The sequence below is a fragment of the Symphalangus syndactylus genome, chromosome 12 (assembly GCF_028878055.3).
Source record: "Symphalangus syndactylus isolate Jambi chromosome 12, NHGRI_mSymSyn1-v2.1_pri, whole genome shotgun sequence".
Classification (NCBI taxonomy): domain Eukaryota; kingdom Metazoa; phylum Chordata; class Mammalia; order Primates; family Hylobatidae; genus Symphalangus; species Symphalangus syndactylus.
Window position 1 is genome coordinate 121,469,872 of NC_072441.2, and position 25,313 is coordinate 121,495,184.

Here is a 25,313-nt window from a genome sequence, read left to right on the forward strand (position 1 = left end):
CTGCTATAAAGACACATGCACATGTATGTTTATAGCGGCAGTATTCACAATAGCAAAGACCTGGAACCAACCCAAATGTCCAACAATGATAGACTGGATTAAGAAAATGTGGCACATATACACCATGGAGTACTATGCAGCCATAAAAATGATGAGTTCATGCCCTTTGTAGGGACATGGATGAAACTGGAAACCATCATTCTCAGCAAACTATTGCAAGGACAAAAAACCAAACACCACATGTTCTCTCATAGGTGGGAATTGAACAATGAGAACACATGGACACAGGAAGGGGAACATCACACTCCAGGGACTGTTGTGGGGTTGGGGGAGTGGGGAGGGATAGCATTAGGATATATACCTAATGTTAAATGATGAGTTAATGGGTGCAGCACACCAACATGGCACATGTATACATACGTAACAAACTTGCACATTGTGCACATGTACCCTAAAACTTTAAGTATAATAATAATAAAATTACAAAAAAACATTTCAGTAGTTTTTTGGGGGAACAGGGGTGTTTGGTCACATAGACAAATTTTTTAGTGGTGACTTCTGAGATTTTGGTGCACCCATCACCCAAGCAGTGTACACTGTACCAGTGTTTAGTCTTTTATCCCTCGCCCTGCTCCCACACTTCCTCCTGAGTCCCCAAAGTTCTATTGTGTCATTTTTATGTCTTTACATCCTAATAGTTTAGCTCCCACTTATAAGTGATAATATATGATGTTTGGTTTCCCATTCCTGAGTTACTTCACTAGAATAATGGTCTCCAACTCCATCTAGGTTGCTGCAAATGCCATTATTTTGTTCCTTTTTATGGCTGAGTAGTATTCCATGGTATATACATACACTACATTTTCTTTTTCCGCTCATTGATTAATGGACATTTGAGCTGGTTCCATATTGTTACAATTGTGAATTGTGCTGCTATAAACGTATGTACAAGTGTTTTTTTTTTTTTTTTTTCCATATAGTGACTTCTTTTCCTTTGGGTAGATACCCAGTAGTGGGATTGCTGGATCAAAAGGTAGATCTACTTTTAGTTCTTAAGGGATCTCCATACTGTTTTTTTTCATAGTAGGTGTACTAGTTTATATTCACACCAGCAGTGGGAAAGTGTTCCCTTTTCACCACATCCACATCAGCATCTATTATTTTTTGATTTTTTTAAAAAATTATGACCTTTCTTGCAGGAGTAATGTGGTATCTCATTGTGGTTTTGATATGCATCCCATCTATTTTTCTTTGTTTTTGTTGCATTTGCTTTTGGGTTCTTGGTCATGAACTCTTTGCCTAAGCCAACGTCTAGAAGAGTTTTTCCAATGTTATCTTCTAGAATTTTTATGTTTCCTCCTGAAACACTCTTAATCCCTGTTTGGAGGAAGTTTATCTGCCTATATTCTCACTGCCTAGCAAAAGAAAGTTAAATGTTCTTTGGAGAAAGACATAATCAAAAGCCTCTACAATTGTTCATGCACAGTGTCTAGCAATCAATAAAGAAACATCAACTATTTCAGGAGACAGGGTCAAATGATAAACCAAACAAACAAATCATACACAATAAGAATTATCCAGGTATTGGCATTATTGGGCACTGGCTTTAATTATGATTAATATGTAAAAATAGATGAAAATGCATAGTTTCTTCAGAGAACTGGAATCTCTAATAGTGGATCAAATGGAAATTTTAGAACTAAAAATAGATACCAGTAAGAAAAATTAAGAAATGAATAGATGGGTTTGTGAACAGAAGAAAGATTTTAAGAACTAGACCATTGTAGAAAATTTACAAATTGAAGCTCTGAAAAAGAAAGTGCTGTGAAAATATAGAAGAGATCTTAGGAAACATTTAAGACTCCATGAAAAATTTCTATTGTAAATTAGAGTTCTAGAAGAAGACAAACAAATTGTTGGCAGAAACAATATTCAAAGAGATAATGGCCAAGAATCTTGCAAACTGACAAAAGATATCAAACCACAGATTCTAGATATTTTATAAACTGCAAACAAGATGAATAGAAAGAAAATATTTACAAAACACGAATCTGGCAACTGACTTGTATTTAGAAGATATACAGAACTCTCAAAACTCAACAGTAAAACAAACAAAAATATTTCAGTTAGAAATAGGCAAAGGCGTGAACAGACATTTTACTACAGATGATATACAGATGGAAAATAAATCTATGAAACAATATTCCATAAAATTAACCATTACAGAAGTGCAAATTAAACCACAGCAAGGTAACACTACAAACCCATCGGAAGAGCTAAAATAAAAAATAATGACAATACTAAATCCTGGTAAGGGTACAGAAAAATGGGATCTCTCATACATTGATGGTGGGAAAGTGAAATGGCACAGCCACTCGAGAATACTTTGGCAATTTTCAATAAAACTAAACATACACTTGCCATATGATCCAGTAATTGGACTCCTGGTCATTAATCCTAGAGAAATTAAAATATATGTCCACTTAAAAAACCTGTACATGAATGAATCTCCATAGCAGCTTTCTATTTTCTATATAGTAGCCCCAAACTGGAAATGGCAAAAGTGTCCTTCAGTGCTGATTGCTTAAATAAACTGTGTACATCCACACAATGAAATACTACTCAATGAAGTATGAATGCATACACCAACTTGGATGGATCTCAAGGGCATTATGCTAAGTGAAAAAAAAGCCAATCTCAAAAGTTACATGGTGTAACATTTCACATTTGCAGTATTCTCAAAATGGTAAAATTCTACAGATAAAGAACAAACTAGTGATTTCCAGGGTTTAAGAATGAGGAAGCAATACATGATTGGAGGTTGAGAAGAGTATAGATGTATGTGTGACATAAAGGATAGCAGGTGGGACATGTTAATAGTGATAGAACAGTTCAGTATCTTGACTGTGGTAGTTATTACACAAATGTATATATGTGATAAATTGCATACAACTACACACACACACACATGACTGCATGTAAAAACTGTCAAAATCTGATAGACATTATGATCTCTATAAATAAGCAAGGTATTTTGCATATAGCAGGTGCTCTGTGAGTGATCATTGAATGAAGGTATAGTTGAGTAAATGTATTAAATTTAAATGGTTTCAAGAAATGCTTAAATTGTCTCATGAATCACTGACTTACAATGGAATTGCAAAAGAAGCAAGGGATATTTATGTTTTATTCTTAATCCTTTGAGAAATAACTGTACTCCCCTACGACATGATTATTAATGTGCTTTTCAGAAGTAAAAAACTAGACTGAACAGCTCACAGATCTGATTCAATAGGAAATTGTTTGTGTTCTTATTTATTTCTTCTTGTTCAATCATAACTGATTAAACACAGGAACTGTATTGACTAAAATCAGGTGTAGAGTAGTACAGACAGCTGGCATAACATGATAGAGGAAGACATTCAGAATTTTCTAAATAGAGCCTTTTTGAGACTCAAGATGGGATTATCTGTTTGTGTCAGCATGTAAAGGCCCTACATTTTCAGGGTCTGCTGAGTGAACTAGCAGATAAGCACACTAGCCTGGAAGTTTGAAGACTGAATACAATTTCTGACTATCAATGGCTTAAGTCACTATGTGGAAAGACCAAGGTAATTTGTCATCTTGATTTGCCATGAACACCATTTCTGCCCTTTCGTATGATTTTGTGCTTTCAATGCTGTGTTAACACAAAGAAAAATCTTTTTACAGGTGGATCAATGAGTGGGATCCTCTTAAGCTCTAATATTCAGTAGTTTGAACATTTTTAGCCATGGTAAACAATGCCTGAATTGAAAACATATCTTTAAAAGCAGAACACCTAAGTTAGTCATAAACCAGCCCTTTTATAAACCTTGGGTACCATACTCATCGTCATTGATTCATTCAAAGAAAAACTTGACTGTGTTTTGTGGCAATGCCACAGATAGAATAATGAGAACAGTCTGCCCTTAAGGGTTGCACAGCATGATTGGGAGACAGATCTGTAATACAGATTTATAATACTATGTGATGGCACCATACATGAAGTTAGGCGGTAACATGGAAAGGAAAGTGCCTAATTGTGCTGAAAGCATTAACGAAGAGTTTCCAGAGGGGCTGAAGGCTGAGATGGGAATTGAAGGATAAGCAGGAGTTTGCTTGGCAGACACAGGAGAGCATTCCAGAGTGGAAGAACTGGCAGATGGCAGGGTTCAGCACACACTTAGAAGTGGGTGTGCTTTGCATGGCCACAACAGTGCTCTTCAAACTTACTTTTTCTCTTGTACCTGTGAAGAGACACAAAATACTCAGCAAACCTTCACACATTCTTAGAGTAACACCTAAACATCCAATAATAGGTTTAATAGTAGCAAAGAGAGTAATTGGGGCATATAATTATATTTTAAACTACTATCATTTAAAAGTAAATCTTAAATTTACTTTCTTAAGTGTCTTCTCAGTACCACACGAATTTGAAAATCACCATCATTTATTAAAAAAAATCATGGTCATGTACTTCTTAAACATTGGGCAAGTGTTCATTTTTTTTTGTCTCTCTAAATTTGTGTTTCCATTTCACTTCTATAGAATTTTATCCTATTGTAACATACATATATATTTTTTCAGTCTAGTTGGTTACCTATTTCTCAGCTAAAAACATTTTGAATACAACAACTCTTTTGTGATCGTGTTTTGTTAAACTAGACTTTTTATTTTGACATATTATACATTCACATGTAATTGTAAGAAACAATGCAAAAACATTCTGTATAACCTTTACCCATTTCCCCTAATGGTAGCATCTTGTAAAACAATAGTACAATCTCACAAACAGGATATCAGCATTGAAACTAACATAAGTTATAAAGCGTTAAAAATCACTTCTCAGTTATCATTTGCAATGATTACTCTTCTACAATTGATCAAAACAATATTTTTAGATGTTGGTTAGTCACTAGTAAAAACAAACTTGAGAAATGTGTATTTTAGGGAGATAAACGTGGCTCCCCCAACCCCAAAGTAGTTCTTGTGTCTGTGGATGAATAGTAATTATTGCTGTAATGAGAAAAGATTTAACGTAAATTATATTGCTTTGTTTCTCATTTATAGCTGTAAGTGCTAAGAAACTTTGTTCGAATAAATAAGGAGATGGGGAAAAGAGGAGTTCTGTTTGATTGACTGAGTGGATGGTGGTGCCAAGGTAGAAAATGTAGGAAAAGGAAAAGCAAATGGGGAGCCAGTTTGTTTTTGGGTATGTTGAGCTAGGGGTCTCTAAAATCAACTAAGAAGGGGCTTCCATGGAAGCGGGAGGAGGAATACGTATCAGGGGGTGTACTGGAAACCAAAAGACAGAGAGTTTTGAGAAAGTCCCCTGGGGTCCACAGCTACTGCAGAGAGATGAAATCAGCACACGGGCATTTTGGCCAAGTTGGAGAGAAGAATCACTGTGGCACAGAAGCTACATACTTCCGAGTGTTCTGACCTGCCTGCCACATTCCTAATTGTTCTAGAGAATGTCTGTACCACCACAGAGCAGTGAGAGCACCAAGTCAGCTCACAAGCAACATGCCCTCAGGTGCATGCGACTTGAGGACCCTGTGGGAGGAAACTTGAGCCAGATTATGGGAGTTTAAACATAAGGGATCTTCAAATGAGTCCAGATGAAGTGATTCTTGATTGGGGGAAAAGAAAATATTTGAATGATGGAGTGGGCTATGGTTTCACGTGGATAGGAACAAATGGGACCTGGGCTTTTTTTTCCTCATATGTAAAATGGGGATAATAAGCATGAGGAAGAATGTCCGGCATACAGCAGGAGTTCAATAAATATGAGCTTTCATACCAGTAGTAGAAGCTCCAAATATGGTGTATCTGTGGTTGCCCTTCCTGGTTGTGCCTTCAGCCTCATACCACATCTCCAATATATAAAATTTTTCAGTGCCCTGGAAAGATCTTGGCTCTTTCATAAGGGAAAGAAATGTGTTTTTAAGACTGCATCTGCTTGCAATGGTAGAACTGCTTGTAAGAAGCAGAGGGAGCTTCCTTATAAATCAGAGAAGGAAAGGATAAGCGATGGTGGGTGGCCTGGGGAGGTGAGTGGTCTGTGAATGTTCTGGAGCCCAGTGGACTGCAGCGGAGTAGCTGTCACAGGGTTGGTACGGGTAGGACCACTCCCTGGGAGAAGGCAAAGCAGCAGCAGTATAGGTGGCAGAAACTAGCTCGGAGGTGAGATATCCCTTCCTTATGCAGAACTTTCGCAGGGGCTCTTCCAGGACAAACTTCAGCTTTCTTTCAACCAAACAGTTAGATATTGAGATTAAAGTTTACATCAGTTATGATACATTCATGCAAATGAAGCCTCAGGTGCTAAGAACTATCCATTGATATAGTAAGTGGGAAGTCTTTGGTAATGTCAACCAGATTGTTTCTATGGAGTCTGGGTGCAGAAACCAGAGTGGGACAGGTAGAGGAACCCACAGAAGTTGAAGAGGGGAATGTGGATCTTTCAAGAAGTTTGGCTGTGAAGGCATAAAGCACTAGTGTGGAGAAGGTGATGCTTAGAGGGGTGATGAAGAAAGTTTTGGATTGAAAGAGACTTGAGTATGGTTACAGTCTACAACCTAATGGAGGGAGCACTCCAAGGCACACCAACATTTGTAGATCATGAAGGTGTTAACTGGAGTCCGTGTCCTCTGAGGCTATTAGTCATTAAAGGATTGGGCTAGAGCAAAGCCACCATTGTCCCTTATCCACTGCTCGTCTTTTTTTACTGTGTCAAAACAGAGTGATTCTTCCTGGAGCTAAGGAATAAATAAGATGTGTAAACTGGAGTGCACATGTAAATATGAGAGGTCATAGAGTCATTCATTAGGCAGCCTACATGACATAAACAAGATGAGAACTGTTCCTGAGAATTACCCCTTGGCTTCTGTTGTAGATGATTTAATTGTCAGAAGATGTCATTTAGTAAATGACGATATTCTGGGTGCCTTGGAGTTTGGAAAACAGGGAGCACTCTTGGATATTAAACACTTTAAACAAAATAAGCATAGAATTTGAACATTATACTCTGAAATTTGGGTACTCCAGACAAAGATTCCTGCATTTATAAGCATGTGATGTAAATAATCACTTTTATATGTGGTGATTTGAAAGGTCTTCTCTTTTAAAACATGTCCTAGTACTCATTGAATCCTTGATACTCCAGAACAGTGCCTGGCATAGATAAATGCTCAATAATGCTTAATGAATAAATGAATCATAGGAAATATCTTCCCCACTCATACTCTGTAGTGCCTAAAATTCTGCCATGATTTTCCTGCAAAGTAGACAAAAAAAGAAATCCATCATGAGGTTGTGTGTGTGTGTGTGAGTGTGTGTGCACGAGTGCGAAGCATTGCCCCCAAGATGGAACAAGGAAAGGGTTATATATTAAGTCTCTAATGCCTTGCTAATAACATCTTCAGTTTTAATTTAACAGATTTCTTTTCTCCACAATGTGGGAGTGGCTAGAGTTCCCTTAGGGCTTGACTGTCACAGACAGGAGTAGCTGAAAGGGTGTCCAAGGAGACAAAAAAAATGACACCAGACTCGGTAAAATCTTCACCCTCTACACATGCTTGTCTTGGTTCAGTCTTGTCTGGAACAAAGACTGCCTTCTAATAAGACCACAAGCTGTAAAACCAAGAAGAGAAGCCAATACAAGATTTGGAGATGAATGGCTCCTGGGCTGGTTCTCTTAAAGATTCACTTCTCTTTCTAGCTCCAGTTATTATTATTATATTTTAATTGTCTCCATTTCTTTCTCTCCCTTTGCCTACCAGTCCACCTACACCCCTTTTTCTTTCCTTGCCCAGACTTGAAGTGCTTCTTCCCTGGACCCCAAGTCACAGTTTTGTAACTTTGTCCCCTCATTGTGGACAGCATGTTTTGAGGAGCAGAATTTCACCAGTCACTGGAAGTAATTACATAGGCAGCTGCAGACCAGCCCTCAACCTCCCCCTTTTATGGGCATATAATATTCAGCCCTAAAAATTTTACAGAACTGTTTTAGAGTTTTTCAACCAATATCCTTTTCTCAAGTTGCCCAAAGCTATTTTATTTATTTATTTGTTTGTTTGTTTATTTATTTACTGGAAGTGGCTTTGGGAATCATTCTCTTTACCGTGAGCCACTTGGGCATTCTTGTGTTAAAGCCTGGAAAAGCCAGTAGGAACTTAGAAATATAGAATCACTTGGGAAGCTTGGCTGTTTACTACTAAGATTTCATCTTCTAATTAGCAGATTCTTTCTTTTCTTCCCCCACACCATCCCCTAGACCACACAGCAACTCTCTTATTGTTTTGGCTTGTCTTTTGTAATCAAGGCTGAAAGATCTTCTAAGAAGGCATGTGTTCTCCTGCTGCCGGTCCATTAAGGAACAGCTGTGCCACACATGGCCCCCAGTTGCTAAATCCTGGGAGCCCATTCATATCATGTTCCATGTACAAGTTGATGGTATTGGGACGCATTGGGTTCAAGTCTTGGCATACACATTCAGGTATGCAAGAAATGTAACTTACTTTATTCTTCTGTCATTAAACTTTCTTTCTATTTTGAGCCCCCATGCTGCTGAGCAGTAGTAATTTACACTCGGTCAGTTATGCCTGTTATGCTTGGGGCTGTACCTAACTGTGGAGATGGCTTATATGTGCCAAGACCACAGGGAAAATGATCCATTTTTGTCCTTGGTCACCAGTTGATGCTGGTCACCTGAGATGACCCTGGTTCTCATCACAGGGGCACCCTCAGGGAATTTCTGGCAGGCTCTGTTGCCCTTCCTGCTTAGCTCTGGTGGTCAGTGGTTCCTCTCTAGGGCTAAGCCACTTAGGAATCTATTACCATAATGAGGCAAGATCCCTCTGCTCTCAGATCACACAAACCTATTTTGGGTTTTTATCCCTTTCCCAGCTCGAAAGTCAAGGTACAGTCAACTTTATTGGACCCACTACCATCTATTCATTCCCATTATTTACCTTTTGTTTCTTTCCTCTTCTTTCAGCTTGGGAGAATCTTTTCTAAGCTAATGTGGTAGTGGTCGTGTTGGCAATGTGAGAGCGAGAGTCCCTATCTTCAATCCATCCACCATGCTGGCTAAATCATGGTTGGAATCGTCTCAGGACCCAGGTGGCAGAGGCTTAGAAAACCCCAAAGCCAAAAAAGGATTTCTTGTTTCCTTGCTTTTCATTCTGCTGTATTACTTCCTAGTGAGGTTAATACATGTAGAAAAGTCTGGCATTGTGAATTGAGTGGAGTAGGAAGAAGAGAAGCAAGGAACCACTGGGGTAAAATGTTAGTATTTCCAATTTTTTTCTGTCCTTTTACACTAGTACTTCAAAGCTTCCCCTGAGTAAGTATTCCTGGTCTTGTTATCAGGCCATTGACAGCCTTGGATGGGCGTTGGGGAAGTGAGTGAAGGTGGGGGAGCCTGAAAGTGCCTCAGAGTGGAGACTGAAGTGTCATGGTATAGTTGAAAATATATGTGTGCATTTCTTTTTTCTTCCTGTTTCAATGTGTCAGGCAAGAGCAGGAACACCAAAGAAGGGATTCAACTGTAGGGGATGGAATCTCATCCCTACCCCACTCCCCATTCTACCATCGTATTTTATCTCTCATCTGTGTTTCAATTTTGTCCTCCAAGATAAGGAATGATAAAAATTAATGGTTTTGAGTATAAAAAATGATAATCATATTCCACATAACTAGAGAGCTGGAAGGGAATAATTATTGGCACTATAGAACAAAGACAACTTGTGTAAATCTGATCTAACAATAATTTGAGGTCTATGAAGAATTATGCCAACAGCCCCAATTCAGTAAGATTTCCTTTCCTCCTGCAATTAGCAGCCTAATTTCAGACTGCTAGGAATAAGTTTTGAACCCTAATGTGTTGTCTATGAAGAGAATGGGCACTTGTCTGTTTGCAGCCCTGTCCAAGTCTTGCTTGTCTTCTGGATGCCTGTGGTTGTCAGGATCAGAAAAACATGAAGACAAAGTGTGAGCGGCTTAGAGGAAAATCAGAGCTCCTTGTTGAGCTTGTTCTCCTACTGTGTCTGGCAATGCCTGGTTTCACTCTGGGAGGTCTGTCCAATTTATGGTCGGGCCCCACCTTCCTTTTTTTTTTTTTTTTTTTTTTTTTTTTAATGAATGAAGGTTAGGTGGGAGCCAATGAAGGTTACAGGCAAATGAACGTGTACTGCCAGACTGCACATAGAATAATAATATTGACAAGTGATCTAATATGTATTTTGAGTTTCTTTGTTCTAGGAAATAAGCTAGATGCTTATTTATTTACCTTACTACTTTAATCTTCATGACAATCCTTTGAGGTAGAAACTCTTGTTATTACCATTAAACAGATCAGTAAACAGCCTTGAGAGCTTTTAAGGAGTGTTTCCCCACATCAGGATCAACACCTTTACAGTGCCAGCCAAAGAAGGAGCCCTGGCCCCTCCAAAGGGTACCTTGTGAGAGAGAAGCTTCTGCCCATTAGTGCAGGGACCCACGTGTAACCACGCAGAGTCTGACCCATGTAACTGGAAGAAAGTGTGTGTGCAGATTCTAGCTTCAAAAGATAATGCTGGTTCATTTGAATATTAATATAAAATGGTACTGACAAGTAGCATTTCTTACTATTGTTTCATTATTCCTACGCTGTTGCCCCTGAGAAAGGATTGCAGCTTTCTCTGAAAGCAGGGGAATGCACAGTCCCTCCGGCCCCCTCCTCCTCACCAGGGTAAGACTTAAATGCTGGTGATGGCAGGAAGGGATTGCCACTCTAACCACTCAGTTTTTATTTATTATTTATTATCACATCTTGTTCCTTTTAATGAAAAGAAATGCTTGCATTCCTCTTATTAAATTTTGGGCAACACATCTTTATGCCTCACTCCAGCTTTGGCATGAGTACATGTGTATTGTAACTTTTATTAAAACATGAAAGAACTTTTCTAAACTAAATCACCAAATAAATTTAATGTCTTTCCTCAGCCCTACATCGATGTGAGTGTGTCTCAGTGTATAATGAAAACCCACTCCTTAATAATGTGAATGTGTGTGTCTGTGAGTGATTAAAACTCATTTCCCTAATAACTTCACAAGTTTGTTTTGGTTGGAATAAAGAGTGAGTGGCAAGAACAGTGTGAGACCCCTCTGTGTATCTGTGAGAGTGGATGAAGGGTGCAAACTGGTTGTATTAGTCCGTTCTCACACTGCTATGAAGAAATGCCTGAGGCTGGGTGATTTATTAAGGGAGGGTGTTTAATTGACTAACAGTTCAGTACGGCTTGGGGGGCCTCAGGAAACTTACAATTATGGTGGAAGATACCTCTTCACAGTGGGGCAGGAAAGAGAATGAGTGCCAGTGTGGGAAATGCCAGACACTTAAAAAACTATCAGATCTCTTGAGACTTACTCATTGTTGTGAGAACAGCATAAGGGAAACTGCCCCCAAGATTCAGTTACCTCCACCTGGTCCCACTCTTGACATGTGGGGATTACGGGATTATGGGGTTTACAATTCAGAATGAGATTTGGAGTGGGGACACAGCCAAACTATATCACGGAGAGGGAGTGCAGATTAAAGGTTGGCGAATCTGGGTCACTTGGAAATCTGCGGCAGGTCTGAGAGTAGGATGGCTGGCTTCTTACTGCCAGCTTTTGCCTTTACCTCAGGCTGCTGAGAGATTGGAGTCTTGGAACACAAACTGCAAGGCAGAGGCAGTGACAGTCCAGGACAATACAGATTCCTTCACATATGTTCATGACTGTCCCTCAAAGCCTGCCTGTTAGCTCTGAGGGTCTGGGAATACAGATGGGAAGAAATCTTAGTGATAAGCCAATCTACCCCCTCATTTTACAGATGAAGAGATTAGGGGAAAGGTTGAACAGCCAAGGCCATGGAGCAAGTGAGGGTCAGCTAATGCTCAACACTCCAAGTTCTTCTAGTTCTAGTCCAGGGGGATAATTTTATAATCTTGTGCTCTAGCAGACATAGAATTACCATAAGACATCTAGGACCTTGGGATTTTTGTTCTCAACATGTGTTGGTGTGCACAACACTCATCCTGAAATTAGAGCAATATTTTGTTCTATATTTTCTATATTTCTATATTTTGTGCAATCTCCTAGTTAACACACATGTAGTTACTGAACCCATTGCGGTGCCTTCTCATATAAATGAGTTTTTGGCATAAGTACATCTCTTCGCAATTGAAAATATAACTTGCAAATGTGTGTTAAAATTATGTTTTTAGTGAAAATGTAAGTGTTGTTTGGTTAAAACTTTATTCTTCTGTGTTGGGAATGTGCACCAAGAGTGTTACACTGGAGAACCCTGGCCAATTGTCCTGGGTATGGAGGGGATTTGCTGGGAGTGTTGAGGGCTTGCATTTTTTAGCTTCTTCTCCCAGTTATAAATAAGCTGGTTTATTGAAAGATGGCTGTTGCAAAATATTTTTAGATTTGGAAACATTTCATTTGGAGTTCAGGTAGAGACTTCTGCTGGTTGATGAGAAGCCCAATATTGTAACGACCACCCCCATATTCCCAAGTGTTTCCAGTCCACACTCCTGGTCATCCCTCCTTTCTTGGCATATGTTGATTTTGCCATCCTTTCTTCCTAGAACCGTCTTTCTTTTCATCTGTATTTTCTTTATCTATAATTGAAGGAGATCACAAAAGGACCTGGGCCTGGCTGGCCATAGGATGTGGGGATATTTGATGTTTGCTCAGAGCTGAAACATATGAGTGGAAGGTAACTATTGATTGGAACTTTTTTTTTTTTTCATCTTTGGTAGTGTTTGTTGGATTGTGCTCTGAGACATCTGGTACTCCAGAGATGTCAAAAGATATTCTACCCTGGACAGGTTCTGTGTTCAAATAAGTTTGTAAAGCAAAGGGTAAAACTCAATTGATGAAGGACTTTTCGGGGCCCTTAATACAACAACTCACTCTCATATACATTATGGATTTTCAGGAGGGTGGTATGGTGTGCTGCATTTTCCTCAAGCATATTTAAACAATGATGCCACTTGTTTTTTCAAAGTATTACCCAGGTTCAGATTTTATGAACACAATTTGGGAAAATAACTAATCAATGTAGATACTTAAACTTTATAGGTGAATTGTGTAGCCTTTCAAAATCCTATTTCTGAAGATTAGTTTTATTTAAGCCAAAACTTACTTAGAAGTGGGGGGAAAGAAAGGAAAGAGTAGGCAGAAAAGGGATTAAACATATGTAGAGAGTAGAAGTGTGGCAGAGGAAAAAGGATGGAAAAGGTGAAGGCACCTGGAAAGAACAGAAAGCTGTTCTCTTAGAATGATCTCCACTGATGTGAAGGTCGATACCGCCGTTAGAGGACTGGAGGCATAATTGTGCATGAATATTGGTGATGATTCTTGCTGCTTTTGGATATGTAAGCATGAAGTGTGGGCCTCTTGGAAAGTGGAAATACTTTGTTTCTCCAGGTTTATTCAAATAACAGGTGCTCTTGAAACAGACCTGTTTTCAAGTTAGTTTGACCTTATGTTGACATCATGATGCACAAATGAAATAAATATTCAGAAAATAACCTTATAAAAAAAGAGAAATAAAAAAGGATAAGTTTAGAGAATAACAATTTTACCAGAAGTAGTAGAAATAATAAATACCGGAGGTGAGGTCTAGTTTCACCTGGGATGTGAAAGGAGACACTGTGTCTTAGATGAGTCTGGGCATGGCTTGGGTAATGTCAGTATGTTCGAGTAAACTGGGAGACTGGAACTCGGACTTAGAAACTGTCCTGTGCAGTAAAGTAGTCACAAGAAAGTCAACTGAGCTGCCTATTAGATAGGCCAGTGGGTGTGCCGCCAGATACCCTGTGATTGTCTCCTGCCCATAAGGCTGTGTATGTGGTTGTCTAAGGGATGTTGAATGGAGGCAGGAATAGGACATAGTCCTTGGAATATAATCTGGCAAGAGAAAGGCAGAGCTATTCTCCTGGAGGACCTGCTATACTCAGAAGACTATTGATATAGGGAGGGCTCAGGTGCAAGAAGTGAAGCAAGTCCAGGGAACTGGGATCAGACCTGTGACAGAAGGGCAGGGCCAGATGCGCAGCACAGCCAGGGGTGACCTTGGACCCCAGAGGGTTGATCCAGGGATGTTGACATTCTCTGCCTCATCTCTCAGAGATAAGACTGGGCCTGGCCCTGACAATTTTGGGGTGTAAAGAAGGAAAGCTAGGTGGTTCAACCATGGGAAAGGAGGAAAGCAGGAATTAGGATTCCAACAAGCTACACAGATAGAAGTTGGGTCACTTAGAGATCCTTAGCCTTTCCTTTTGTAAGGTTCCAATGACACCACTAACTCTCTCATCTAAGCCTGATTGGATGCAATGAACTCTTCTCTGAAATACCTCCCTTCGTGTTCTCATGGAGAGTTAGGGGGAGTGAGGGTGGGGCATATTCTTATGGTGATTGTGACATTCTCAATTTTTGTGGTAGTTCAGTTGAACTTATCTTTTGTCTGACTAGTTGTTGAGAGTAGGGATTATTAAATCAGAAGCAGCCTACACAGCTGTCATTTCCTTTAATGTGCCAAACACTGAAAAACAAACAAACAAACAGATATTAGTGTTATCATCCCCACTTTACAGACAACAAAACTGAGTTCCAGGTAGTAAGACAGCTGTTCAAGTCCTCAAAGCTAGAATGTGGAGGGGCAGAAGTTAGATCAGATTTCCTTGACTCCAAATCCCATGGGCTTTTGCCTAGACCAGTGATTCTCAACCTGGGAAGTTTTTAAAAATGTCGATGCGTGAACCTCATCCTCAAATGTTTGGATTCAATTCATCTAGGGTAGTATTTGAACCCCTGTGTGTCTTCTTTTAACTCTCCCAGGTGATTTTAATATGCATACAGGGCTGAGAATTCTGGCTCTCTATTATGTCAACATTGCTATCCTGGGCCTCTAGTATAACACTCACCCATGTAGAGGATAAAGAAGTGTGTATTAATTTGTTCAGAGGGTTTCTGTGGCAAGAAAGAAGAGCAATGACTGTATGTCACCAGAAGTTATAAAGTGACTCCTTAGAGGCTGAAATGGAATATTTGATGTTTATCAGAAAACTTAATTAAGGATTGGAGAGCTATTCATTCTGTGCTCTGAAAGGCTTTTCAAAACTTTTATTGCAGGTGGCATTGTCCTCAGCCCAGCCTATTATGGGATGCCTGGCCACACCGACACCATGATCCATGAAGTGGGACATGTTCTAGGACTCTACCATGTCTTTAAAGGGGTCAGCGAAAGAGAATCCTGCAATGACCCCTGCAAGGAGACAGTGCCGTCCATGGAAACCGGAGACCTCTGTGCCGACACTGCCCCTACTCCCAAGAGTGAGCTGTGCCGGGAACCAGAGCCCACTAGTGACATCTGTGGCTTCACTCGCTTCCCAGGGGCTCCGTTCACCAACTACATGAGCTACACGGGTATCACCACTGTCTTGTTTTGTTTTCTATTAAGAATACGTGGGGGCCTCTGAGAGCTGGGAGGGTGGAGGTGTGGGAGCTGATGGGAGAATGATTAAGTGGTCATTTGTGTCAGAGAGTTGAAGTGTATTTATTATAAGGTATTATTATTTTTTCATGTCTTTGAAGAACTTGAAGAAATACTGACATATTAAGGTACTTTGTTCACTGAATTCTCCTCTACTAGATATTTTAAAATATACTTCCATCCTGGATAGTAAAAAAGGCACAGAGCCAAAAGCCCTCTTGTGATCCCCTTGACTTCTAGAATATGGTTATTCTTATTTTTGCCCTCATTCTTAGACATTTACTCTGAAGAAGAGTCAAATGGAAATGAAAGAAAAGAGTTTATGGGTCAAGGTGGCCCTTTGTACTATTTTTGAAGTTGGTCAACAAGGTGGCTTGGTTAATTTAGGCTCAGCATATTTTACTGTATGCTACTAAAAAAAAAAAAAAAAAATCAGATTCTCTTTTTCCAGCACTAGCCAAGCACAAATTCTTGGCTGCCTACCACCCTTTCCCCACCAAATGGTGACATCTAATTTAAAAAAAATGGCATCTTCTTGCCCTGGGAAAAACTTAGTCATCTGGTCTTTCTTGCCTTAATTCAGCTTCTGTATTATTCTTCACTGTCTCTCATGCCTTCCTTGTTTCTGGTGAAAAGTAATAGTGACTGGTTTCCTATAATGGACTCAAATTTATCCCTAAAATTAAACACTTATTTGATTTGATGACCTAGTCCAATGGTGAAAGAAGATATTTTTTCTATAAGTTTCAGGGGCTTGTTTGGTGACAGGTTCTTCTAGAACTATCCAAAAAAGAATAAACCACCACACCCTGGTCATGACTTTGAAGGGAAGAAAGCGTGATGAGCTGATTCTGTCTGTCATCTTTCAAGATGTGTTTATCTGAGTTTCATTGCAGTGAATAATTGAGGTGCATCAGATGTGTAAGCACCAGCACCTCTCCCCCATCAAGGGGCAGAAACACCAGACGATGCCATGCAGAGGGCAGAGCTCTGAAGGCAACACCTTTGAAGTGGGAAGAGGAAACATTTAAGAAGCTGATCGAGGCAGTATTTGACTGGTGTGCTTTCACTGGAAAAGTTCCTGGCACTAAGAAAACTCCCTTTCCAACCCTATGCAAAACGTACCTGCTAAAGAGACCTTGCCAGATTCAGAAGTGAGGCTGAGACCACCATTCCCAGCCCTGCTGTCTCATTGGCATTTGGCTCTCTTTCCCCTTGAGCAGCCCCACTGAATATTCACTAACCTTTGCCAACGTCACTGGGCAATAAAGCAGGTATCTGCAACTCCACAAATGTTAATTGAAAGGGCCATCTGTTGAAATACTGCCATCTTGTGGTTTGCTGAATAAGCAACCATCAGCTCAGAGCAACCTGAGTCTCACCCTGGGCTGCCCAACTTTAAGGTCATGACCTTGCTTTAGATATGAAAATGCTGCATCTCTGGTCTCTGTCTTCTCTTACCCTTTCCAGCTTAGACCCTTTCTGGAATAGATTGCATTTGCTCATTCATTCAACAAGTGCTCATTGAGCCTAATAAGTTAACTCAGCCATGAACAAGACACAAATTTATCCCTGCCTTGGTGGACTTGACGTGTTAAAATCTCCGTCTCTTGTGCTACCTTTTTTGTCTCCACAGATGATAACTGCACTGACAACTTCACCCCTAACCAAGTGGCCCGAATGCATTGCTATTTGGACCTAGTCTATCAGCAGTGGACTGAAAGCAGAAAGCCCACCCCCATCCCCATCCCACCTATGGTCATCGGGCAGACCAACAAGTCCCTCACTATCCACTGGCTGCCTCCTATTAGTGGAGTTGTATATGACAGGTGAGAGAGGCACTGGCTGTGGGTGAGCTGGTTTATTTCTCTGTGGCATTTCATATGAATAAGGGGAAGAATATGAATCCAGGGGAACTCCAATTTGGAACTATTAATGTGTGCACCACTGCTCAGAGCTGCTGCTCCGGCCTGCTGTGTTCTCGTTGCTTTAGCAGAACTCATGGGCTCTCTTGTGAGCCAGTGGCTCATCTTAAGTGCTCACTCCCCTCTCAGGGAGGCCTGGAGAGGCTGACCGATGTGACAGGGATAAATTGGCAGAACTGAGAGGGCATCTGCCATTTGTCTCTGTCAGCTGTTCCTCTGTGGCATGAGGGTGGAGTGGCGGCTTGCCACTTGCAGAGTGGTGTTGGGGGAGGCATTACAGCATGCTTCTCCAGGCACTTCTGGGTGTGGGTGGATGGTAGTGTGCCCACTGCCACAAGCTGTGCATCAGAGGGCTTTCCTGACTTATGTGGGTGCTTCTGACACCTTCTCAGCCTCCTGTGCCTCCCCCTCTTAAGGCCACTATCTTATGGAATTGTCATGCTCTGCTTATTTTCCTGCCTGCCCCACTTGACTGGCAACTACTGGGGGAAGCAGGATGATTTTTTATCTCTTTGTCTCTTGCCCTGCCACAACAGACACCTAACATGTGTTTACTGAAGAAAAGCATTACACCTAAAACTAACTTTCATTCGTCCTTTGCATATTGGTTTGAAAGAATAACAGATACATTTTTGTAGAAAAGAGAGAAAGGTAGGAAAATGAATTACATCTGATAATTGGTGAGGGATGGGAGAATGTGGTTTCACTGAGAAGGACCAGAACCCCTTCTGTGACCTGTGCAGACTGACCTCTTTCAAAACCTACTGCTGTATTCTGAATGATGACAGTCCCTTATCTATTGGTTACACTATATGTGAAGTGTTGTGCTAGGTATTTTACTTGCACTGGTCTTAGTCTTTGCAGTAAACACAGTTCCTACTAAATAAGTGAGAATTCTGAGGCACAGAGAAACATACAATGGCAAGCCCAAGACCCCACGACTGACTGGAGGTGAACTCGGGAGTCCAGTGGAAATTCGGCAATAAGGAGCACAGAATGGATGATTTCTTTTAATTTAGAGCATTCTTAAAGATCAGATAGTTGTAGATATGCGGCATTATTTCTGAGGGCTCTGTTCTGTTCCATTGATCTATGTCTCTGTTGTGGTACCAGTACCATGCTGTTTTGGTTACTGTAGCGTTGTAGTATAGTTTGAAGTCAGGTAGCATGATGCCTCCAGCTTTGTTCCTTTGGGTTAGGATTGATTTGGCGATGCGGGCTCTTTTTTGGTTCCATATGAACTTTAAAGTAGTTTTTTCCAATTCTGTGAAGAAAGTCATTGGTAGCTTGATGGAGATGGCATTGAATCTATAAATTACCTTGGGCAGTATGGCCATTTTCACTATATTGATTCTTCCAACCCATGAGCGTGGAATGTTCTTCCATTTGTTTGTATCCTCTTTTATTTCATTGAGCAGTGATTTGTAGTTCTCCTTGAAGAGGTCCTTCACGTCACTTGTAAGTTGGATTCCTAGGTATTTTATTCTCTTTGAAGCAATTGTGAATGGGAGTTCATGCATGATTTTACTCTCTGTTTGTCTGTGATTGGTGTACAAGAATGCTTGTGATTTTTGTACATTGATTTTGTATCCTGAGACTTTGCTGAAGTTGCTAATCAGCTTAAGGAGATTTTGGGCTGAGACAGTGGGGTTTTCTAGATAGACAATCATGTCATCTGCAAACAGGGACAATTTGACTTCCTCTTTTCCTAATTGAATACCCTTTATTTCCTTCTCCTGCCTCATTGCCCTGGCCAGAACTTCCAGCACTATGTTGAATAGGAGTGGTGAGAGAGGGCATCCCTGTCTTGTGCCAGTTTTCAAAGGGAATGCCTCCAGTTCGGTTTGCCAGTATTTTATTGAGGATTTTTGCATCAATGTTCATCAAGGATATTGGTCTGAAATTCTCTTTTTTGGTTATGTCTCTGCCAGGCTTTGGTATCAGGACGATGCTGGCCTCATAAAATGTGTTAGGGAGGATTCTCTCTTTTTCTATCGATTGGAATAGTTTCAGAAGGAATGGTACCAGTTCCTCCTTGTACCTCTGGTAGAATTCGGCTGTGAATCCATAGGATCTTTGACAAACCTGACAAAAACAAGAAATGGGGAAATGATTCCCTATTTAATAAATGGTGCTGGGAAAACTGGCTAGCCATATGTAGAAAGCTGAAACTGGATCCCTTCCTTACACCTTATATAAAAATTAATTCAAGATAGATTAAAGACTTAAATGTTAGACCTAAAAACATTAAAATCCTACAAGAAAACCTAGGCAATACCATTCAGGACATAGGCGTGGGCAAGGACTTCATGTCTAAAACACCAAAAGCAATGGCAACAAAAGCCAAAATTGACAAATGGGATCTAATTAAACTAAAGAGCATTTGCACAGCAAAAGAAACTACCATCAGAGTGAACAGACAACCTACAGAATGGGAGAAAATTTTTGCAACCTACTCATCTGACAAAGGGCTAATATCCAGAATCTACAAAGAACTTAAACAAATTTACAAGAAAAAAACAAACAACCCCATCAAAAAGTGGGCAGAGGACATGAACAGACACTTCTCAAAAGAAGACATTTATGCAGCCAAAAAACATATGAAAAAATGCTCATCATCACTGGCCATCAGAGAAATGCAAATCAAAACCACAGTGAGATACCATCTCACACCAGTTAGAATGGCCATCATTAAAAAGTCAGGAAACAACAGGTGCTGGAGAGGATGTGGAGAAATAGGAACACTTTTACACTGTTGGTGGGACTGTAAACTAGTTCAACCATTGTGGAAGTCAGTGTGGCGATTCCTCAGGGATCTCGAACTAGAAATACCATTTGACCCAGCCATCCCATTACTGGGTATATACCCAAAGGACTATAAATCATGCTGCCATAAAGACACATGCACACGTATGTTTATTGCGGCATGATTCACAATAGCAAAGAGTTGGAACCAACCCAAATGTCCAACAACGATAGACTGGATTAAGAAAATGTGGCACATATACACCATGGAGTACTATGCAGCCATAAAAAATGATGAGTTCATGTCCTTTGTAGGGACATGGATGAAACTGGAAATCATCATTCTCAGTAAACTATTGCAAGGACAAAAAACCAAACACCACATGTTCTCATTCATAGGTGGGAATTGAACAATGAGAACACATGGACACAGGAAGGGGAACATCACACTCCGGGGACTGTTGTGGGGTGGGGGGAGGGGGGAGGGGGGAGGGGGGAGGGACAGCATTAGGAGATATACCTAATGCTAAATGACAAGTTAATGGGTGCAGCAAACCAACATGGCACATGGATACATATGTAACAAACCTGCACATTGTGCACATGTACCCTAAAACCTGAAGTATAATAATAAAAAAAAAACTAAAAAAAAGAACAGAAAAAAAAACAAAAAATTATATTTTATAAAAATATTTAATGTCATAATAAAATCACCATGATGAAAAAAAAAATTTAGAGCATTCTTATTTAGCACATCTCTTCTTTGCATCACACTTCCCCTCTGGGTGTCAGGCCTCAGCTAAAGAGAAGGGTGTCACTGGAGCAAGTTTCTGTGCCCTTCAGCTTTGCTGAAAGCCTAGGGAGAGAGGCAGGAGAGAGACAGGGCTAGGAGGAAGCTGGTGAATCCTCTTTCACAGTGGTATTTCAGACTCTTGGGATTTTGATACTTGTCTCTGATATCTTGATACATACTTAGTGTGTGACACCACTTAGACCTCACAACCCTACAAAGTAGTTTCATGATCATCAGCGCCCAAAACCTTATGGGCTCTGTTTGTGGGTCAGCACACATCTATGTGATGTGTGTGAGAATCATCTTCCTGCAAGTGTGACCTTGTGCAGCTTTGGTCGAACTGCCTGAACAGCAAGTCCTCTGTGGGTGTGTGCAAACCAGAGTTTTACATCCGTTTATGTAACACATGTAAACAATTTAATCTTTGAATTCTCTCCCTGGTACAAACGTTACGATAAAGCAGACATCAGTACGGGTGTGCTGAGAGTCTGTTGGCAGAAAAGCCTGCAATTTGCTTCCTTTTCTCAGCTAGGTGGACTACGGTTTTGAGACCTCCCAACATGTGTGTCAGGGGGACTCACGTCACATGCCCAGCGATTTGTGTCATGCTTGGAGTTGTGTTTACTCCACCCCAGCAGGTATTTGGAACCCTTATGTCAGAGAAGAGCCCCAGCTACGCACTTAGCAGCAGCCCCGGAAGGGCCAAGTGCATCAAAGGAATGAGCTTTGGAGTTTTGTTCACGTTAGAAGTGAGTGCTGATTGGAGTCAGAGGTTGGATCTTAACTACACCTTTTAGTTTCCAAAGTACTGGACACTCAATGGTGTTTGGGAACTTGCTCAAAGAAATTAAGGAACTTGTTGTGACCTTAGGCAATTTACTTAACCTCTCTGAGCCTGAGTTTTCTCATTTGTAAACATAAGGTTATTACAGGAATTAGAAATCATTTATGAAAACCACGACATAGCGGCACAATGCCAGTTATGTGAGGTACTTCAGAAATAGGAGCAGCTGTCATAATCACTGCCTTTATTTTATAATGCTATTTTTCTGGCATATTACAAGATGTTATTGAGACCCTGACTTGATGCCTCCGTTTTCAGATGTGTCATTCACAAGTGGGCTTCTAAAAAGATTCTGAGCATCAGAGGCAAGCCCCATGAAGTGACTTACCATTATTATGTAGCTATTATTGTGTCTACCTCTTCCAGTTACCTCAGTTATAGTACTTGTAGAACTTTCATAAAGTGTATTAATCACCTCATGGATATCCATAAAACAAGCATTCACAGACGGACTGCTGGGTCCAATCCCTATGCTACCTGTTGTGAATATAAATAAAAATATATCTTGGTCTGGACCTGCTCACAGGCAAAGGAGAGGAAAGAATGTGAATGGAAATTCTCAACACCACATAGCAGAGCCCTAAGAGAGGAGCCAGCAGGTGCAGTGGGTGCACAGAGAAGGGAGTACTGGTCACTCAGAGGAGAGAGGCTAAGTGCTACTGCAGAGTTTACACTTGAATGGTTCTTGAAGGGTAAGTAGGAGTTTGCTAAACAGAGAAGCTTGGAAAGGTTATTTGGCAGCAGAGAGAACAGCTCAAGAGCATGATGTATTTGTGGAATGGTGATCTGTTCATTGTGCTGGAAATATAAAACTCAGAAAGGAAGTGCAGTAGGTGAGGCTGGAGCTAGCTTGTGAAGGGCGTTGAGTCGTGATAAATAATTTGGATATATCCCCAAGGGCAATGGTGAGCCAAGAGACATTACATTTCACCTGACTTTTATTTTATGTAAGTGATTTAAGGTAGGGAGCTTAAAACATAAGGACACATCTAGCTAGTAAGTTTGTGCGGGAAATTATTGTCTGTTTTAGTGGGGGAAACTCAAGGAGCCTTTGAATGACTTGAGAGTCAATGTAGACGGGAGTTTTATGTTGAAAGATTCAGATTTTAATTGTTTGGTGTTTACTGTTCCTAGGACAGAAACTGCCCACTTTCATCTCCACAGGCCTCTTTTATGACTTAGCTAATTTTTTCTGCTTCATGATTTGAAATTTTCATGTCACTGAATTTTGCAAAGATGAGGTCCACACAAGAAAAAAGGATTGAGATACAGTTGTTCTTAGTTACTCTCTAGGTCCTTACTAACCATCAACCCCTCCCCTCCCCACACAAAGGTCTTTCTAGTTTTCTTATCCCAACTCATCTGATGGACTCTCCTCATCTCCTATCTCCATCCCTTTATCTTCCCAGGGCCTCAGGCAGCATGTGTGGCGCTTGCACTGAAGATGGGACATTTCGTCAGTATGTGCACACAGCTTCCTCCCGGCGGGTGTGTGATTCCTCAGGTTATTGGACCCCAGAGGAGGCTGTGGGTAAAGTATCATGACATTTTTTCTTTATACCCTGGTGACCACTGAGGATGGGGGTGGAGGTAAAGAGTGGAGTAGTGACATGGTGAGAAAAACACAATGTATGTGTGTGTGTGTGTGAGTGTGTGTGTGTGTGTGTGTGTTTTGCTGGATATCTTTAGGAGCTGCCGGGTGCCACTGTGTGCAGAATGTCCCATATGTGCCTAACATGGAGGCCCCATGGCTGTGGTGAAGCAGAGATCAGTGTATAGGACAGAAGGATGGAGAAGTCAGCTGAACTCAGGATGTGACTTCAGGGTGAGATAGCTGGGAAGTGTAGTGTTACGTGTGCCTACTGGTCCTTGGAGCAGCCATGCCATGTGACAGTGTAAGCTGACCTCTTACTCCTCTATATCAGGAAACACACCGCAGAGAACACTCACGCACTGGCTGAGCAAGTCTGGGTGGGGGTGGGGAGACCAGGTGTTCCACACTGACTGTTCTCGTCTGTGCTATTTTATGAGTCTATTAGTCACTGGTACTGGTTGTGCTTTGGATATGATCTGAGCTAGGCTCCAGGAAGGGAAAAATATTTTTTGTTATCTTTTTTTCTGTACCTCCCCTAAGTTTTCAAACAGTCACACATTCACTCACATGTGTATATTAATGCGCCTAAGACAAATTACAGCATGAATCTTTTCCCAGTTCAAGTCAGAAAATACTGTTGACAGGATTTTAGCACCTCCTGATGAATGGCTTGACTTCTTCCATCATCATCATCTTTAATGTTTACCTGATTATCATCTTTTTTCTTTGCCTTTAAAATATTTATTAAGACACTAGAAACAATTAAATAAGATGTGTTGGACAAAGTCCTATTTGAATTAATCTGCAGTCTTGATTGTGACACGAAAATAAAAGGAGAATGTTGGTCTGAGAGGCTACAGTATCTGCAAGATATCATCCTGGGCTCCCAGTCACTCAAGTGACAGGGCTTCAGGGATAAATCTGGAAGGAGACAATTTACTTGATTGATTATATATGATTTTTTTCAAGTGAGAATTTTCAGGGAAGAATGGAAAGTGAGTATAAAATTTACTCCATTGGACTCTAAATAGAGATTCGCATTTCATAAAGGGCCATTTTGTGTGTGTGTGGCAAACAGTCTGTCCCGTGCTGGTGTTTTAATGCTTGTTTGATTCCCTGACCCGGTATTTTTTTCTTTTTTAATTCTAGGGGGAAAAATCAGTTATCTGAGAGAGGTAAAAGGAATTAGAAGTTCCAGGTTCCAATTCTTGTATTGTGTCTTGAGGCAAACCAAGTCAACTTTTAGGGCTTCCATTTCATGCTTTAACATGAAGTCATAATAAAAACTTTTTGACTGGCAGTGCTGCTGTTAGGTTGATTTCCAAGGACCTTTATTCTGCTAGTATTGGGGGCTTAATAATAATATTATAATAATTATGAGACAAACTGAGAAGTTTTTAGGACTACTAACATTGGACTTCACAAGCATTAATTCATAAATCATTAATGAACTAAGTATATATGATTAATAAGAAATACTGGTCTTTGCTTTGAAAGGGTGAAGAACCAGGTCATATTTAAAATATACACTGTAAGAGTAATCTCTAACAAAGCAGGCACAAACACGTGTATTTATAAATATGTCTAATGAACACTACTTAACCACCAACTATTTTCTAAATGCTATGGGGATTAGAAAACTAAAACAGACATATTCCCTGCTTAAACATCATCTTCATGGTGAGAATTTTCTGGCTTCATAATCTTAAATAGCTCCCAGCCTCACTTCATAATTCTGTATTCCCTTATGTTCCTCCACTTGTCTTCACCGATATTATTACTACTTAATATTATACTTTATATCCCTTTATATATTTATTGTTGCGTCTATCACTTTATTGTAACATATAGAAAGG

The 25,313-nt window shown here is 40.3% G+C and overlaps 1 protein-coding gene across 1 annotated transcript in view; it reads left to right on the forward strand.

Annotated features, from left to right (window-relative positions):
• Positions 1-25,313, forward strand: part of PAPPA2 (pappalysin 2) — a 628,099-nt gene that overhangs the window by 447,026 nt on the left and 155,760 nt on the right. The window contains exons 12-14 of the mRNA XM_055255382.2: positions 15,196-15,489; positions 17,193-17,385; positions 23,273-23,394. Coding sequence (XP_055111357.2) covers positions 15,196-15,489; positions 17,193-17,385; positions 23,273-23,394 — 609 coding nt within the window. The remainder of the gene's footprint in view (positions 1-15,195; positions 15,490-17,192; positions 17,386-23,272; positions 23,395-25,313) is intronic.